The 20,920-nt window shown below is 37.9% G+C and overlaps 1 protein-coding gene across 1 annotated transcript in view; it reads right to left on the bottom strand.

The window, feature by feature from the left end:
* vopp1b (VOPP1 WW domain binding protein b) overlaps positions 1 to 20,920 on the bottom strand; it is a 30,676-nt gene that overhangs the window by 4,512 nt on the left and 5,244 nt on the right. The window contains exons 2-4 of the mRNA XM_079447309.1: positions 16,901 to 16,959; positions 1,610 to 1,687; positions 312 to 445 (exon numbers count right to left, since the gene is read on the bottom strand). Coding sequence (XP_079303435.1) covers positions 312 to 445; positions 1,610 to 1,687; positions 16,901 to 16,959 — 271 coding nt within the window. The remainder of the gene's footprint in view (positions 1 to 311; positions 446 to 1,609; positions 1,688 to 16,900; positions 16,960 to 20,920) is intronic.

Raw genomic sequence — 20,920 nt, forward strand, 5'->3', positions numbered from 1 at the left:
TCAAGTCTGTGGTGAGGTGCCAACCCGGGCTCATAGCAAGAGCAGACTAATAATAACCACGTGGACCTCAACAGTGGAAAGATTCAGCAAGTGTATTTCAACATTGTCAAGTTCATTAAAAGTGATTGGCATCTTTTGTGGAAGCAAAAGGTGCTAAGGTCTTGTAGTTACAAACTGTAGTTGCTAAGCCCTAAGAACTTACTTTGTTTGGGAACAAACTATACAAAACTCCCACCGACTAAAGCATTTCGTTTCATGCATTCAATAGGACGTAATTACACTTGTGAATTAAATGGGAGTAAAATACTCACCTGGCGTGCTAACAGGATGTCTGGTGAAAGACACGTTAAATGCGGGGTCCTCACTGAGCGGAGATGGATACATTCGTCTACGAATGAAAAACCCCGCACCGCAGCAGAAGAGCACGCCCATCATCAGTAACAACCTATAGGAACCAGCGAAAATCTGATTGAGGCAATGTTCTCAAATCTTGACAATTATGAACCAAATTTGGAATTTCTTCTAGTTATTGAATGTGGAAAGACGAATAGAATGCGAACTCGCCACCAGTGCAGGCTGTGTGTTAGTCAACTGCACGCCAGTGTTCGTGTAACTCACGTGTCACTGATATTTCCCGTGGACGAGCATAATTCAGGTCGTCATTGATAAGTTTACACACACACACAACGGGAGCGCATTATGAGTCGATGTTTGCGGTTGCAGATTTCTTGAGCCCAAGGACGAACGATTTGAAATACGAGACGTTTAAAACGCTTTTTACATCTTTTTTTGGTTTAAGTTATATTTTAGGGGCTTTTTGTCTTTATTTGATAGGACAGTGGGGAGTAGACAGGAGAGCTTTGGTTAGAGACGGGGGCAAAATATGCTTTAGACGGAAATCGAACTCAGATCGGACACTATATTTCAGCACACTAACCACAGGACTATTGGCGCCAATGGTTTCTGGTATTAGGGAGTTTGCCACCCCGATGTCCAGTAATGCGCAACGCTGTCGTGAACAGATGGAGGTGGCCCATTAAGAGTTTTTGCATAAGGACTTGCTTCGCCCCTGTATTCTTACACATATCTAGATGTCTCTGGACTAAGCCCCGGATATCCACTCATCTTAGAACCGCCCCGGTTTCAGCCCTGATAGGCCTACTATAAAGTGATAGTTCACCCAAAAATACAAGCTCTGACATCATTTACTTACCCTCTTACAATACCATTTCAAACATGTTTGACTTTCTTCCACCGAACAACAAAAGAAAATATTTTGAAAAATGTTGGTAACTGGCCCCCATTAACTTTATTGGCATTGGTTTTGTGTCCATTTAATAGAAGACACTGATCATTTACCAACATTCATCAAAATATCATCTTTTGTGTTCTGCAGAAGAAAGAAAGTCATTCAGGTTTGACAAGAGGCTGAGTAAATGATGACAGAATTTTCATTCTACGGTGAATTATCACTTTTAAAATTGTGTTTTGATGGTAGTAGTAGAAACCTTTTCAAACCAAAGTGTCATGCCACTTATTCCTGGGAATAACCCACTAGTGTGTTATAAATAAAGGAAGTAGGAAGGAAACGAGAAGACGCAGTTCTTACCAGAAATACCAGAGCCTCTGGATGGAAAGAGCTCGAACACAGCAGCGTGTCCCACAGCAGTCCTCATACGAGCGACATCTGTGCAGAAAAAGAAACAAACGAGAAGTCAAAATGATAAAATTGAAAGATGATATCAGTTTGTTTCCAATTTGAACAAAGTGTGCAATAGACCTTCAGTAAGATATGATGTGATTTTGCATACAGAAAAAATGAAGAATGACAAATGAGGCAGTGGGAGTCAATTGGAATGTCGATACACCAAATGCTACTTCATTATGTAAGGGAACATGAAAGGAAAATGAATCTAAAAGGTTTCTGAAATTAACCTTATAATTGTTATCTGAAAGATTATCTTTCCAATGATCTCGGTGTTTTTACAGTTGCCATGCCATCAAATGCAGATAATGCCTTGTTTAAGGATGAATTATTCAGTATTTCTTTCAAGTAAGCCATCCACATATTGTCTAGTGCATCTGATCGGGACAAGTAACAAACCCAACACTTGTATATCTTGTGGAAAGAATAGGAATGATGGACTAAGCCTTTGAGGTCTTGAAACTGAATTAAGTTGCATGCTGTGTCGCTGACCGAGTAAAGGAACACAATGTTTCTACGTCATTAAAGGAAAAGCCATCCGATTTTCAGTTTCCAGGACAACAGTGCCGACCTCATGGATATTTACCTAGTGAAGACTATTGGCCCTCGGGCAACACCAACTACTAGTGTTACTCTTAGAAATAATTCGGTTAAGATATCCCAAAGATTGTTTATATTTAACCTAACAATGGATTAAAACTACCCAGCTGTTAAATTTTACCCAACGGTTGGGCTTGTCCATTTTTTACCCAACGACGGGTTAAAATAATCCAACATTTTTTAGAGTGTACAGTATATCTTGACAGTAGTTGTTCACTCAATTGGTGTTATATTCTGTATGTTCAGTTGTAGCCATTAACATTACAGCCTCATTTATTATTCATTTTGTACAAAAGTGCACCATTCAAATCGGTAGTCAATGGGAACCAGTGTTGTTTGGTTATCCACAATCTTCAAAATATTTGATATTGTGTTCTACAGAATAAAAGAAAGTCATACGGGTTTGAAATTATATAACGGTGAGTACATTTTATAAGAATGTTCATCTATCCTTTTAAAGTTGGCAGTCTTACTCAGAGGAACTACCAGTTGAAAAGTAGCATTAGAGCTGCGAGTATTATTGCTAACTGACTTGCACAAACAATTTGGGATTCAAGGGTGGCTGAGATGTCACCCTTGTAGTCCAAGTTCCTGAACTCTGTCAGATCTTACTGTCAGAAAGATGACCTATCAGTGGTCTGAAACTTCTAAAGGCAGTCAGATAGTGGCCATGAGGTCAAACTTGCAAACAGAGTTTATAGTCTTTATAGTCAAGTTAAATATTCAAGAATCAGTCCTTTGTTTATCAACAGTTGATGTACTCTGCAATATCTGTAGTATGGGTGTGTAGGCTTAGTACATTTTTATGCCCTTCACCATATACTGTGTCGTACTGAATAAACCTGAAGTGACCTTGCAGTAAAGGGTGTAATTCATTTGATCTGATGAACATATAAGAATGCTTATAACTAGAGTTTGCCCCCCATTGACTACCATATAGGAAAAAAATACAATAGTAGTCAAAAGTGCCCCAGAACTGTTTGCTGTCCTACATTCTTTAAATTTATTTGGTGATCAACAGAACAAAAAAAGATAAAGTAATTTTTCCCACCATGGCTGTCAATGGGGGGCAACATCTGTCTGGTTATACGCATTCTTCCAAATATATTCCATCGTGTTTATCAAAACAAAGAAATGTATACAGATTTGCATCAACTCGAAGGATAGTAAATGATGACATAATGTTCATTTTTGGGTGAAGTATCCCTTCAACGGCTGATATTACCCACAACTCACCCTGAGAGGGCGGCGTTTAGCGACGCTCCACTGCATTCATAACAGTATACAGTATACAGTATACATTACATACAAAATAATAAACGAATAAATACTTAAATGCAAGGAAGAGGTGTTTTTGATGTTCGTGGCAGTAAAGGATCACAGTGTCGTCTAGGCAACAAAGGCCGCTTCTGTTTCACGTTAGTATGTACCAGAGCGTGCATACAGTTTTGCTAAGTGCTGAAATATGTATCCTTTTCCATTTCTAAACGTATGACTTGCACCTTTTGCCTAAACAGGGAATACATTTCCAGCACTCCAAACCACCATAGCGAAAGACAAAATGCTCATCTGTTGCCTCCACAGCCTCAGAATCCTACTGATTTCATATTTAATGAACGCTTCTTTATCGAGTATTCCGTCTTTTGTGACAAATACAGAGCATGCTGGAGGATAAAACGGGGATTAGCGGTGGAAGTCATTTCCCTCCAGAGTGAGCACTTCAGAATGACAAAATGACAGGAGACTGAATCAAAGGCCGTTTTGTCAGAGAGCTTCACCTCAACAGCAGCTTGCTAATGACTTTAACTCCATAAGCAAAGAGGCACATAAAAGCAGAAATAAACTGGCATGTGGAAAACATAACATCAAACGACTGAACACCCAACAGATTTAAGTTTCTGGAAAGCAGACAGCCATTCAGCCCTTGAAAGCTCTCTCTTTTGCGGAGACCTTATTCGGATAGCTCCACGTAGATATGAATGACAACTTAACCATTCTGAAAGCACTTTTTCCTCAAGCTGTGCCATATTTTGAAATGAGCCAAGCGGTCGTAGAGCGGTCGTAGGAAATTAATGAGCACCGTTCGATTTACTTTGATGTATTGGCATACTAAATGGAGCATTTATGAGGGGACCAGAGGATGCTCTAAATGATTATCTCAATCGAGAAGCAAACAGCATCGCTACACAAAGGGCCGCTGCTAGTCATTTTGGTGCTCTAAGCATAACCGTCTGTCAAACCGCGTCAGGCGCACGGGTGATCAACCGGAACTGCCGCGCGGACCGTACATGGGCGGGTGGTGGTGTGGATGGGGTGTTATGGGATTGTTCGGCCATTTTTTCTTTACATATACATGGCTAAAATGTGCCTGCCTAATAATATTTCTATACTCTAATGAAATAATATTAGATACATTTTTTTTTTCATTAGGCTATTTTTGGTTCCCCCTCAGCACTTGGTGCCCTACGCACAGCGCGTGATTCGCGTGGTGGGAGCGGTGGCGCTGGCTACACAGTTACAGAAACATAATCCAAAACAGGACAAGTATGTATAAATGAAAATGACACATGAATACGAATCTCTATAAACACCAAAATCAGCTGCCTGTATACAAAACACAGCCTAGCGTACTTGTTAAGCATTCGTCTTTTAACTCAATCCTCCTTATTCATAACATATGAAAATCACGGCCAAAGTTATATTATTCAGCTCAAATGGAGTGCAATAGCATTTCATCAGTTCTTGCTTTATTCAAAAGGAATTCATATTCATGCCCACATATGGAGTCTGAGGATGCAATAGGCTACTCTTCAAAGTCCTGCACATTCTTAACCTTTCTATGCTCATTTATTGAAAACTGTAGCTATTAAACATCAACAAGGCCATGTTTTATCCTAGTTCCAGTTCAGTTTTCAATTCAACTCAAATCGATGCAGAAGACAAAACAGTCTGTGAAGAGTCCCGTTTTGTTATCCACACAGCAGGAAAGATAACTTAAGTAGAGTCCGCTCGAGCAGAATTAAGCTGAATAAGAGAATATAGATGTGCCAATAAATTTTGACATTTCAGCATACATGAAAATGTATCTCATTTCATTTCATTTTATTGCAACCTTAAATTTTCCAAAGAAATCTAGCAACATCTAGGGGTGAGATTGCAAATTGCAACCAATGGCTCACTCCCTGTTCCCTTTCGAAGCACTGCATGGGCGAAAACAGGACTAAAGGAGATAACGTATTTATAAAAAACACTCTGTAGAGCACTTTGTTTGTTTAGGGCTTCTGTAGAAACTGCTAAGAATCATGCGGTGAATTCCATGCAAGGGGACATGCGGTATACGGAGATAGAATTAGCTCATTCTAAGGTAATAAAGACACAACACTTCATTATGTAAGGTCTTTATACACCTCTGAACACATTTACATATATTATATTTCATTTCTGTTGATAGATCCTACACCGTGTACTTTTAAATATAATTTTTTTATATAAATGATCTCAGGTAAGAGAATTTGCTTTTGTAATTTATTGTGTGATGAAATGTAGTGTGCACGGATTTCTACCATGCAGGCTGAGTGTGATGAATAAAAGAAAAATAAACAGCCAAGTAAAGGCATAACATATCAGTATATCATATTTGTGTCATTCAAAACACTGCTCTCAGAATCTAATGGAATGGACTTGGTTGCACTCACATAACTGTAATACAAATCTCAACATTAATCTAATGTTTTCCCACAATTTATAATAGTAAAGCATATAAATTAAATGAGTAAATTGTTTTGTTTTGAAACATACTGATGAGGTTCACAAGAGGTTCTTTTGGTTTCAGCTTAGCTTGAAGTACAAGTATTCTGACAGTAGGTGATTTTAACAGCAGGGTGCTGGCGAGTTTTCTTCTGAGATTTCTCATATCTGAGGGGGATGTCCAGACAGAGCAAGTGTCAAGATGTCAGTGCCATGAAATGCGGGGGCTAACCTGTAGAAGAATAAAGCCGCCGATCCAACTCCTAGACTCACACATTCACAAGATCCACATAATGGTAGTAATATTTAAACACGTTAAATTCCTTTTGAATCATTATAGCATAACTATTTCATCAGAGATCATAACCAAAAGAGACTTTTTACCTCGTGGGTCCTGAAACCTATGTGTACCCTAACCCACGTAACGTCTCCATGAATAAAAATTAAAACTCTCAGTATGTGAAAATCACATTCGTATAGTTTCTTACTATTGTAACAGGAGCACTACCATCTGTCTGACACAGCTAGAGTCTGTGCTCATGTGTTCACAGTGTTTGAGGAAGCCGTTGCAGTTAATCTCACAGTCCGCTGCGTACCCTCTGCCAACAGCATCGACTGTTCTGGTGCTGCATTGAATCTGTCTCCATCTTTGAACTGAGCCAAACAAAATGAGTCATGGAGACACGAAGCACAATGAACTCTAATTTCAACGTCAGTCTTTGATACGGCATCCTATGAGCATCACGTCTTATGCCGTGACAGCAATATTAACATCTCACGTGCAAAATTGGAAATAACAACGGTTAAACTAGATTTGAAGAAAACTGTAATAGTGCTTAATAATCTTTTTTTAAAGCAGCTGGGTAACTTAAAACAACAAATCATTTTTGCAGTGTTGGGAGTTGTAATGCAATTGATAAAAAGTGGTTTTGCTATTACGGCAGTTGCTAACGTTAGTTTGTTATTTGTTTGGATGTTTTAGGCAAAAATCTCCAAAAAATAAAGTTGTTCTCAACAAACCACACAGTTTGATAACACAAACAATGCCGGATGAGATAGGAATACAGCATACAGCTGAAATGTTTTTCAGTCAATGAATCTTTCATTTGTGTAATGATTATATCAAAATGTGAATGTGAAGCAGAAAGGAGTATGTAGCTATAGGCTCTGACGACAACATTTTATGTCGATTTTAGAATAACGTATTGTCACTACACCATGGTCTGTGTTATCGATACCGATATATTGTGACATCCCTACTCCATCATTTTCATACTAATACAGAAACTCTCAAATTGCCTATTATTCGTGTAATGTGTTTTGATAACAACTACATTTTTAACTTGTTTTTAATTTGCAAGCTTAATGTTACATGCGGGGTAAAAGTGGATAATAAACCGTTGATCATGAGCTTTCGACAGCACATCTCTAAATGACGCTCATAATTTCCACACAACTTTAAAACGTTCTCGCTACCCTTTCTTTTAAAGAGCACGACAGTTCGCATTGAGTTTTTAATATGTACAGCAAGCCTTTGTTCAGTGAGTTGTAATGCATCAAAGCCCCCAAAAGGCCTGAATTATGATACACTATGCCCTTATATTGTACTAAAAGCATTTGTCAGTAAAAAAATATAGGCTGATCTTTTCCACAGGCATCTTAGTATACATGCACTGATAATTCATTGATCATCCTATTCATTTGACTTCTGCACCCACACCACAGCATCCCGACTGACCCACAGAACGCCTATATCGATGTAACCCATTTACGCCAAAGGATCTGAATCTCCTCAGGAAACAATCTGCTGGTACAGGCTTCTGGGACTCAACAAGGTTAATCGTATGTTAATTGACCAACTAAATATCTTAACCCTGTGGTGGATGGTAAGGGATTTTCTTTTTCACAGGAAAACATATTTACATTCACCTCTTTCGTGACGACTCACCTCTTTCATTAATATCTGACACTATAACAGTAGCACTTCCATTCATTTCTATCCCAAATACTAGCTATGTCCTGACTGTGTTTTAGCAAACTTTGCTCAGTTGTGCACTTGCACATTTAGTTCTTTTGCTGTCGTGATCGCTTCCATTGTTCCTCATTGGATAAAAGTGTCTTCTAAATGACGAAATGCAAAAATGCTTCCATATTTATCCTTAGAATGATAGTTCACCCAAAAGTAAACATGCTGTCATCATTTCCTCACCCTCATGTCATTCCGAACCCTTTTTGACTTTCTTTCTTCTGCCGAACAGAAAATACGATATTTGGAAGAACATTGGTAAGCAAACAGCATTGGCCCCCATTGACTTCCATTGTGTGGACGCTAAACCAGTGAGACATTTCTCAAAATATCTTCTTTTGTGTTCCACAGAAGAAAGAGTCATATGCAGTTACGAGGATGAATAAATAATGACCGTTTGTTATTTTTATGTGAACTATCCCTTTAATGTGAATCTATATGTAGTAAATCTACACACAGAAAAAAAAAGGTTCTTCGCCGGTTCTTCACCGGTTCTTCGGGATGATTGAGGTGCTATATAGCACCGCTACTGTATAAAGAACCAGTTAAGCACCTGTATGGTTCTTCAGCGGTTCTTCATTGGTTCTTTGGGGTTGTTAAGGTGCTATATAGCACCACTGCCGTACAAGTAAACCGTTAACCCCTCAGTATATAGTTATTTAGGATCTCAACTCTCTCTTTAGTCTCTTTAGTTGGGGAAAGGATTGAAAACAACATAAACAACAAGATAATTCTGGGATGTGAGAGCTGTTAGTTGTAGCTTAAATTATGTGGAAGGAGAAAGGAGGATGAGAGAAAGCTAAAACATGGTGAACGGCTGTAGTCTTTGAATGAATGTAAATGGATAAGACACTTCACATGGGTGTGCGAAGTCACCGAAATTATATCACAAACTCAATTTTTGGGCTATTGCCTTTTTCTCATATATTAACTTTGCTTTGTGTTATTTAGTGAAATATTATATATTAATGTTTTGTGATTTAAGCTTATATAATGACCTTTCTGTTGGAAACTGCATTCAAGTAGACTACTAATTTCCAATGTCTTTAGTGTGTCACATACTGGGTGAAAAGCAAAATATAATAAATTATAAATAGGCAATATTCAGATAGATTATCAAAAGCATTCTCAATATTCTCAATAACTATAGTCTTGATATTAGACATAATACAACAATGGTTATGTGTCCTGCCCACAAAAATGAGTTGGAAGTGTTTTTTATCACACCATTGTTTTAAATTATATCTTACGTATATAGTTACATTTCCTTTATAAAAGGTTTAGACCGTACCAGTTTTAATCTTATTTACATAGATTATAAAATCCCACCATGAACAAGCACTTAAATCGTTTATAACCTGAGCTGGACCTGCTCAGAACTGCATTTGACCAGAGCACGTCACGTAACCTAGCAACCATTCGCCAATCAGGTGGACGCACCATTCAAGCGCGAGTTCAAAGCTTCCTGAGGAGAAAACTTCATCGTTGGACGCGGATTCAGACGGAAAAGAATCAAATATATATCGAGGTGAGTAACAGTGCCACAGAAATAGGATCTTTAGTAAATGTATTCTACAGGCGACATTTTTCATTTGTATTTGCAAACGTAACTTTAACTTATAGCGTTTTGTGACAGAGCCACCAACCGCGTAAGGTAAAGCTAAATTGCAGATTTAGTTTTCTTTATGCGAATACCATCCCATTCACGCTCAAAAAACACCAACAAAGTCGAACCAGCTGCAATTGCTAGTTTTAAACAAAAAAACGAACCAACCGACAAAGCTCGAGACACATAACGTTAACGTTAACCTCGAGACTAAAAAAACAGGGTTCATTTAACGTAACAGAGATAAGTTTACAAACAGTAAAGTGTAACGAAATATCCTTGGTTTCATAATTACGTGTATATTTTTTGTATCTGTATTTACAGTAAGCGATTCATTGCAAGTGTTAATGAATTGGATTTAAGACATTTAATGGCCTTGTGTTCATTTAACTGATTTACAGTAACTGTTCAGTTTAAATTGTGTTAAACTACAGTTCTAGCAGATATGAGTAATTCAGGTTTTCATGTAGGCATAATAGCAGATAATGTTATAGGCTAACATTCACCTTTATTTTATCTTTCTCTTTAGATTATGACAGACCTTATGAGATGGACTTCTGTTCAAGTTTGCCAGTGGCTAAAAGATGTCGAATTGGGGGAATTCTGTGAAACTTTTTTGGGTAAGGTTCAAGTATTCTGCAATTGATGTACCAGTGCCCTAACTGCCATGTAAGAACATTCACTTACAACAAATACCTCAGACACCTGCAGTATTTCCATGAAAGTGAGCCACATTTCTTTGTTGTATGTGGACACAGTGGCTGCCTAAAAAGGTACAAAAGAGTAAGTTCTTTACGTATCCATGTTTTTCGGACTCATAAAATCCCAAAGTGTGCCAAGAAAATATCCCCCACATCATTACACCACCACCAGCCTGAACCGTTGATACAAGGCAGGATGGATCCATGCTTTCATGATGTTGACGCCAAATTCTGACCCTACCATCCAAATGTCACAGCAGAAATCGAGACTCATCAGACCAGGCAACGTTTTTCCAATCTTCTACTGTCCAATATTGGTGAGCCTGTGCGAATTGTAGCCTCAGTTTCCTGTTCTTAGCTGTCAGGAGTGGCACCCGGTGTGGTCTTCTGCTGCTGTAGCCCATCCGCCTCAAGGTTCGACGTGTTGTGCATTCAGAGATGCTCTTCTGCATACCTTTGTTGTAACGAGTGGTTATTTCAGTTACTGTTGCATTTCTATCAGCTCGAACCAGTCTGGCCATTCTCCTCTGACCTCTGGAATCAACAAGGCATTTTCTCCCACAGAACTGACGCTCACTGGATATTTTCTCTTTTTGGGACCCTTCTCTGTAAACCCTAGAGATGGTTGTGTGTGAAAATCCCAGTAGATAAGCAGTTTCTGAAATACTCAGACCAGCCCGTCTGGCACCAACAACCATGCCACGTTCAAAGTCACTTAAATCACCTTTCTGCCTGATTCTGACGCTCGGTTTGAACTGCAGCAGATCGTCTTAACCATGTCTACATGCCTAAATGCATTAAGTTGCTGCCATGTGATTGGCTGATTAGAAATGTGCGTTTACGAGCAGTTGGACAGGTGTACATAATAAAGTGGCCGGTGAGTTTAGTATTGTGCCTTATTTAAACATAACATGGCATAGTTGACTGGAACAGGTTATAATGTCATTGATCACTTTAGTATTGACACTTATTTGTTACATTTTATTGACAACCCTCATTTATGACAATTTAACTTCCCTTAATAGGTAGATGCCGGAGAAGATGAACGAAGCATCAAGGAACATCTGTGAGCAATGAAGGTGGAAACTGAGAAGCTTCGACCAAATATAGAGCTCAGAAAAGAAAAGTTGGCACTGATTAAATGCTACCAAAGAAATTTTGTGTCCAACCACAGCACAGAGGAGGCTCTCTCTGAGTTCACGTGTTTCAGACTGGCCAAAATAGTAAGTACAGTAGTATATTAATTGGCTCCTTTAATTGAGTTATGGCTATATTTTAATACGTGTCTTTTTTACTTAATCGGAAGCTACTTTGGATTTTGAGAGACCACACATCTGTTGATGTGGACCAACAACTTCTTGCGCAGCTGTCTGTAATGGCACCTCGAGTCCTTGAAGAGTCCCCTGAAAGAGAGATTCAGGCGCAAAATTGAGGACTGTGTAAATGGCAGACTAAAAAAGGTAATTCAATCTGCACTGCTTAGATAGTCTCCCTGCATGTTTCTGTCTGCACAGTAATGAATGTTTAAAAAACTAAACAAGTATTTGGTGAAAGCATCCACCATGTTATGTCAACCTAATGAGGTTATTGTATTTACCTGCACTGTTCAAGGAGGACCCAGGGTTGCTGTTTGAGGTTGAGGTAAGCCATGAACATTTGATTACAGTTTGAAGAACTTATTGCACATTTTTTACATTGAAAACACTGAAATGGAACATTTACATCATCAGCGATAACTCGCAAACCGTTTGCTGGACAGAAGTGGTTCCAGAGGCAAGTTTCCTGTAGCTCAGTGGTAAGAAATAAATTGTATCCTGTATTTATTCTAACTGTATATCCTGCACCTGCTAACTGCACTTCTGGATAGACCTAAACTACATTTTGTTACACTGTACTTGTATATGTGTAATGACAATAAAGTTGAATCTAATCTAATTTTGTATTGCCTCTGTTTATTCCCTTTATTTAAGCATAGATTTTATTTGCTGCTTAAATGCATAAATTTAAAGGTTTTTAAATCTATGGTGTTTTGATACGATTAAAAAATGTTTTTTAATAAGTGTCATTTATTAAAGCATTTCAACTTGTCTATGGTAGTATCTGGCATTAAAATGAGCCCTATTAGATAAATTAAAACAATATACGACACCTGTTATGGTTCTACCTAGCACCTTTTGATAAATGCTATAACGCTTCTTTATAAGTAGGTGCCATATAGAAGTTCTCCTATGATTATGATCCAGAGAACCATTGTTGGTTCTGTTGAGCACCATTAAGCATAAAGTGCTATATGGCACCTTTAATGGTTCTACATAGCACCATTTGATAAAGGTGCCATATAGCACCATTTAAAATAGGTGCTATATAGCACTAAAAATGGTTCCCCTATGATTACGAGCCAAAGAACCACTTTTAGTGCTATATAGCACCATTTGTTTTTTGTGTGTATCTATTTATTCGCCGTCAGAAAATAAAGAAAGATTACTACTCATGAAAGCTGTGCATGAAAAAAATGAATATCAAATGCGTCTCCTTTAAAAGTGCCTGCAAACTAAAGCTCAATGAACCAGGTCCTCGAAAAATCTAGTGAACACGAGTATCCCATGTTCAGATAAGAGCTCTACGAAATTAGACTAGAACATAATTTACCAGAGAACAGAGCAAAGTATGAAACGACCTCAGTTAAACAGCTGCGACACATTTTTACTCTAGAGTCAAGTGAGAATGAAAGAAACATCCAAAAGGAATTAACTTCACGAATGAACCTGAGCATTTGTCTCATAGAATCCCATTCAAAGCATGGAGGGTCAACGAACCGAAACAAGTGCGTAGATTGGTGCTTCATTTCCTTTTGTTCAGCTTCAAATAACTGATACGGAAGATGAGCTAAGCTTGGCTCCAAGGACGGCCCTCCTGCCTCAAAGTTAAGAGATGACAAAGGTCGATGTGTCCACTGAAGTGAAGAGAGCGCTCCACCTGCCATAAAGTGTAAAACTAAAATGTCTTTTTTTATCTCATTGCCGTCAGAATCAACATCTTTTCCATGTTGATATGATTTTCTGTCCGTTTAAAGCTTTCATAAAATATAGAGGAAGGCAATATCAATATCTTAAGGCATCCAAAGCAAAGTTATGATCTATATTTAAAAAGTGACACGCGCCATATAAGCCCCATGCATTTAATAATGCAATAGTCCACAGAACAGCCTAAAGAGATAAGTGAAGACTGCACAAAATACAAAATACATGAACAACAACGTTTCTATTCAAATAAATAAGATGACATATTTTTAGTTTTGTTGCTTTTGATAGGACTCTAAACACATATTTTTCCAAAAGCACCTAAGCAGGTGTTTCTAAGCTAAAACTGTATTATGCACAGATATCTTAGGTTGAGGTTCTTATATAATTTCACCTTTGCCCGCCCTGTTGAAAGTGATTCAGATTTTTTTGTGCTCACTATTTCATTCAAGTTAATAAAAAAGTTATGAGCTAAGTCCCGGACGCCCTTGACTGGATGATAAATAAAGCCACAAAATAGCGCTGCGACTCAAACGTCAAGGTTGTGAGTCTGGAGCAGAGTCAGTAATCCCTCATTTCTCACTACCACGGCCACATGAGAGTATCCTATTTAAATACAGGAATAAATGACACTGCGTGGCAGTGATTTATGCTCGGGTGTGCGGCATGCTTTTACTGTCCAAGACCAGATCTAAGAAGGCTAAGAAGTGTTATATTTTAAAGTCCCATTGAAATTAAAAATCATAATGCCTATTTTGTCATGAATTATTGCAGCATTCATTGTAAATAGTTTATCAATGTGGGTTATCTCTTTTTAAAATTTGTGTGCCCTCATAATCTTTAGTTAAAATCTGAATAGGCACTTCCGTCCCGCAATGACAATCCATCTTAAATGAGGTTTGTCTGACGGCTTGGTGAGTCTACTGGCAGTTCAATGCAAAATGCAACAGCTGTTTTTATACATCCAATCAAATCGTAGAGAAAGACAAAAGCACCGCCTACTATTTTTCTCATTAGGTAATGCGTCAAAATACAATACAATCGAAACAATCGCAACTTCCGGTTCACAGGGACTTTAAAGAAAGAAAGGTGTAAATAGAAAATGTAATCATCACAAAGAGATATGCCCTAACTGCCTTATAAATACTGTATATATATATATATATATATATATATACACGCACCTGAAGATATAAAGAAAACTTAATTGAACACTACTGTTTCTGTTATAGTGAAGACTGTAGATTAGTCATAAAAGAGTTTATATAGTATATACAGTCAGTTTATATATTGGTATATACAGTCTTTTTGTGGCAGATATTAGGTCTCCTGCATCAAAAATTTGTCGAACCTCAACTTGACTGCTTAAAGTTCCCCAATGCAAGTTAGACCTCAGTATTGAAGACACACTCACACCGTGTCCACACCGGACGCGACCAGCGCAATGCGACACGACAAAAGACATTAGAAATGCATTAGAACCCATTATAATTGTACATTTAGTCCACAATGGATGTGGTGCGGTGCATTAAGAACAAGCATGTTATCATGCTGCGTCGCGCCGGTCTGGTCCGGTGTAGACACTGTGTTAGTTACGTTGTGAAACTCACTGCTGACTGTTTCTATAGCAATGAGTTCTCCGCTGTCCAGACAACATTGTATCAAGAGTTTTTAAATACACTGAATGTAATTTCCTTATTAACACTTTAACAAGCACAGAATCTAGATACACAAATTACTATATATCTTAATGTTCCTTTTATCGATCTCTATCAGCCTTTGTGTTCACTCCATCATAAACATAACATAATCAATAAATGTTGCTTATAATATCATTTGTATTTTTCATGATCATATGTGTGTAAATGTGGTCTTATGTTAATACATTCTGTAAGATCCTTAACACTAAGAACCAAAGAAGTGCAAACAGAGACCAATGTTTGTATTTACTGTACAGTAGATATAAAAAAGATGAAATACAGACTAGTTGATGAAAGTCATATGAAGTTGATTATTTGTAAATCCACTCCGATTTAATGAAATTACCTGATCAAGGTAGATTTTCATTGCTTCGAGCAGGACGTTTGACTTCAAATTGCTTTGAAATGGATTAAAGGCCTAAATCTACTCTTTTTTTTCATGGCACAATAGAGCTCGGTTAATCCCAATATCTTTTTTAAACTCTGTGACCAATTCAGACCATTTTTCTGCTCAGATACGTTACGGAGACATTTGAATGAGGTTATTTTATAAGACTACTGTGTTGAAATGTTGATATGTTAACACAAAATGTACGGTTGGGTCACAAAGGAAGTTTATAGCGAACACGACATTCATAATCCGAGCTGAATTCTCCAGCAGTGCGGAAACAGAAAGGTCAAAGCTATCATAAAGACAAACATCCTCAGACAATTTGCATGGGTTAAGTTTTAACAACCAAATCAATCATTCAACAAAAAAGGGCTTCCAGTGTATGTCTCTCTGTCAGTCTTGGCTTAGGTTTGCGTGATGAGTGTGCTATTTCACATGGAGACAGTGCGAGCATTCCATTACCATTCACCAGATTTACACTGCGTCCAACTCCTAAATCGCCTTCGGACCATGATGCATTGCAATCTGTTCCACCAAATTAATACGAGCACACGTATAACATGAGGACTCATTCAGAGATAAAAGCAAGGCAATGTGATGTTCAGTTTGGTACAAATCCTTTCGCTTGTTATGAACAGAAAAACAGGCAGCATTATAATGGAAGGCCTCTTTACAGGCTCTTTGTGGATTGCATCATGTCAAAGGTTTAAGAGCCCAAAAAGAGGTCAACAAGGATAAACAAGCATCTTAAAGAGGCAATGTGTGAGATATACAGAACAATGTCCGTGTCTAACATCCGTGCACCTTTCTCGAACTAAACTTCAAGTGTGACTGAACACATCTCGGCCCAATCCTATCTCTCTAACAGAGCGTGTGTCAGCTGTTTTCCAGTCCCAGTTGGGTGAAGATTTGAAAATGTTGGCAGATGTCACTTTAATGGACTTTCATTTTCTATTATTTTCTATTAGTTCTATTAGAATATATGACAGTACAATATACTGTACTATCAACGCAGATCTAACCTACTGTAAGCTAAAACTATCATATCTGAACTTCTTGTTCTGCCTCCAGTGGCTAGGGGAATCCTGGACTGGTATTACCTCATTTCATAGGTGTTATCTTCCCTTGTACAAGCAAGTACGGTGTTAATGAATAACATTGGACAGATGGAAGCCTTAACTTGAAGGCAAAATCATATTTTCTTGGGTCCAGCCAATGAGGCCAGTCATGAAGGCAAACTGCACAGCACATAATGAGATCAGTAAAGTTAACGCATGGTGGGCGCAGACATGCTTGAACGAATGTTAGAGGTAATGAAATAGCAAAAGTGGTAAACAAAATAGCTGTCTTCAGATGATGAATTAAGGTGAGACGGTTTGCAAATAAGAAAGTTATTGCACTTACATGAAATAGATCGGATATCCTCCTTCGAAATACCAGCAATACTTCTTTGCTTCTATGCACTGCAAACAAAGAAAGCATACAATTCAAAATGTACAATGAAAATCTCATTTATGAATTATTAATATTAAATATTAAACAAAACAAAGAAATGACCAGATATGAAAGAAACAAAGGCACAAGGTGTACACACTAAGTTTGGTGGACTGTCTGTGAGGTCAAGCTCTTTGATGTTTATACTCTTAGGAACAACTAACAGAACTTCTTCAGGCTTTTGGGGTCATTGATCCGAGAGGAATTATCTTACAGGGCAGAAGAACATAACAAACAAGATGAACGAAAAAAGTTGCAGATAAAGTTTGCCGAGGTCGTGTTGAGGCTCACGTTGTGGTGAACGTTAAGAAGGAAAAAGAACAAAAAAAATAAAACAGGGAAAGTAGGAGATAGCACAAGGCCCCTGCACAGCAGATGAGCACAAGCTGCAGAGCCACAACTCGGGATGATGAAATCTGCCATCATTTGTGATTTGAACAGGTAAGCATCCCTCAAACTGTTGTTAGTTGCACAAACCACCAACCAAAAGTATTAAACTCTGACTTGCAGCTCATCCCTCAACATTTGCATTAGAGACTTGAATGCTTTAAATGGGATTGGTTGAGATATTGTTACTTTGCAGATGATAAAACTAAACTAAACACACTGAAAATAAGAGACATATAAGATGAAATATCTGTTTTTACACTTAATATGCACACCAACAGCCGGTAACAAGAACAAAATATGTGATGAGATGGAAACACAAATACATTGGAGAAGGTAAACCTTGCATTGTTAAACTATGTTTTCTATCGTATTAACACAAAGTCGTGTGGTGAAATCTTTCCCTGTCGAGCCGGTTGTTACCAACCCATGCTGTCAGCATTTCGCTTGTGCTTTGTTCGGCCTCAGCGCTGTAGATAGTTTTCTCCATCTACCAGGATGATAAGTCCGATTAAATGGCAATCTCCCTGCTTCTACTTCCAGGGGGGGCTGAACATTTCTTCAAGATCCGATTACACCGCTGCTCATTCACCCCTTATGACAGAGTGCAGGCCGAGCTGTCAGTTCGATAATCAATACACCTCAGCCTGCATCCCTCAGCAGCTGTCAAACGCTCGCCATTAGACAGCTGACAAAGGGCCTTCTTCATTACACAGAGGAATGCTTTCTGACTCCAGTCAGACCATAAAAAAGGTATGTGTCTGCCAGGGTGGAAGCTGCTGGATTTTTTTCGAACACCCGTGACAGCAGAATGGTGGAACTTTCTAGAAAGAGCTTGAATTGTGAATCATGAAGTACAGGATGTGCACAAATAGCGAACAGGTCTAATGAGGCGTTTGGTGTTTGCAAAGTTTGCATTTAAAGGAACAATTTAGCAAAGATAAATAAATAATGGAATTATTTACCTCATGTCATTCCAAACTTTGTTCATTGAAAAACACTGAAGGTACATTTTTACACAAGAACATAACCACCTGATAGGGGTTGACCATTAAAGTGGTCCAAACCACTTGTTCTCCAAGTGAAATAACTTATTATAAATATATTGAAGACCCACACTGTAAAAATGTCTAAACTTTAGTTCCAAAGCTGTATTAAAAGGATAGTTCACCCAAAGATGAAAATTCTGTCATCTTTTACTCACCTTGGAGTTGTTCCAAATCTTTCTTTGAAAAATGTCTTTGTTCTGATGAACGCAGAGAAAGATATTTGGAAGAATGCTTATAACCAAACAGAGCGTGCCCCCTATTGACTACCAGAGTAGTATACAATGAGTCAAAAGTGCCACAGAATTGTTTGTTTTCCTACATTCATCAAAATGTATTTTGTGTTCAACAGATAAGTCATTTTTCCTACTGGGGGATACTTTTCATTTTTGGGTAAACTATCCCTTTAATTTTGTAAGTTTAATCAAACTGGCTTTAATTATAATAAACATTAGGACGTTAATTATAATAAAAATAACTTCATTATAATTTAAAGTCGTACATTAGAAAGTTCTTGTAAAGTAAATTTGATTTCACTTAAGGTTATGGCAGCTTTTAAACTTCCGTTTTGAAGTTAATTTAGCTTTAAGTGCAAAAGATATGTTAAGTAATCTGCAACTTTCTGTTTCAAACAGAGATGGCGATAGAGAGGCAAACGATACAGACTCCTGCTTTAAAGGAGCAATGGGAAGGTTTTAGCAGCATCTAGTGTTGAGGTTGTGGGTTGCGGCCAACGGGTCACCCCCCCTCCTTTCAAAGCACTCACAGGACTGAGACGTTGTCACGTTTTCTCTTCGTTCCCCGAAGGAGATAACATATTTGCGAAACGGGCTCTGTAGAGCAGTTTGTCCATTTAGGGCTACTGTAGAAACAGTAGAATGGAGAATTCCATGCAAGGGGACCAGCGGTGTATAGAAACGGCTCATTCTAATATAATAAAACATAACCCTTTATAAACCTCTGAACATATAGTTATGTATATTATATTGCACTTCTGTCAATAGATTTTCCAAAATATTACACACAGCACCTTTAAGCATTAGACACATAAATGACTAAGCGAGTCAAAGTTTACAGACTTTTTAGATTACTGATCTTTCCGTATTTTTGCCAAGCAATTCAAAACAGTTATGAATATGTATTAGACAACCAATCCAAGCTGCCTACATGTCTAACATCCTGAATTTGCGTGACGGATGCTAGTTGATACCCTGGGACTTTAACAGCCAACGCAGCAATCGTACGGTCTCCTGACCTACGTGGGTTCAAAAAAAAATTAAGTGATTTACAATTTTCTACACTTAATAGCATGCATTTATCTGAGCAATTTTTTTTGTTGTCGTTCCGGTATTGTAATGAAGGCAAAAACGACACACCAGCAAAGTTAAGGATACCTACTGTTGCTGTGGGGAACTCATTTGTGGAGTAGCAGGATTTGTTTCTATCCCGCTAAGCACTCGGTTAGTGTTATTAGTTTACCACCCGCATGCTCTTCATGCTGCTTCAGGCAGTATTACATGCTGCTGAGGATCATGTATTACAAAAGCTATGAAATTTACTCTGAAATTGTTTTGCAGAGTCAGACTGTTGGCATTAAATCTGGCATTAAAACATACTTGCAGTAGAAAAAACATCGGATTGACATGTAAGTGGAGTTACATAACTTTGTTTTCAAGGAAATATACTGAGCCACTTTGGGAAGTTGTGCTGTAGCAGGCCCGAACAGATTAGTGCCACAACTCCACTACTCACCAGTTTCGCAGTTTCAGGGAAATGGTGTGAAAATCAGAGAAACCCCTTCATTGGTTAAAGGGATCAATGTGTGTGGGTGAATTACCTAGAATACTAACATCACTTTATTTGCGAAGAGGATATTTGAGAGTGAGCGAAAGGTCAGGGTGCGGCAATTAACCCTTTACACCAGTCAAGACCTTTCATTCGTGCTGGTAATTTGCTGGAGTGTTGCAAATGTTTTTCTCAAACCGTCTCAATAGACGGTTTCAAAGCAACAACATAAACAATCGTTACTGAGCATGTGCGTGTTCGTGAACTACACCTACCTTCCGGTACACATTTGATAACTCAATGTAAATGTAAACCGAGAAGAACCGTTACTTGGCTAAACTTGCCTATCCAATATTTAGAAAATTTAGACTGCGATACCAAGCTCATCCGTTAGATGTCAATGTACCATGCAGTTTCTTAAAATGCGACAAAGATACACACGCATTCAACAAATTGTTTATTTAATCAAATTAATATGAAACTAAATTCAACAAATCGTCTATTTAATACAATTATTATACAATAAAATAAGAAAATATATTTATGTTGATTCAATAAAATTTCTGCTAAAATTCTCTGCATTTGTTAATCTTACAAAAACATACCACAATATGACTTTTACAATATGTTAATGACAGTTAAGGACACTATTTACATTGCCGTAATGTGTATGCATTTAAACTTTTGAGTTTGACTATTCTGTTCTGTTCTA

The sequence above is a fragment of the Barbatula barbatula genome, assembly GCF_947034865.1.
Source record: "Barbatula barbatula genome assembly, chromosome: 23".
Lineage (NCBI taxonomy): Eukaryota > Metazoa > Chordata > Actinopteri > Cypriniformes > Nemacheilidae > Barbatula > Barbatula barbatula.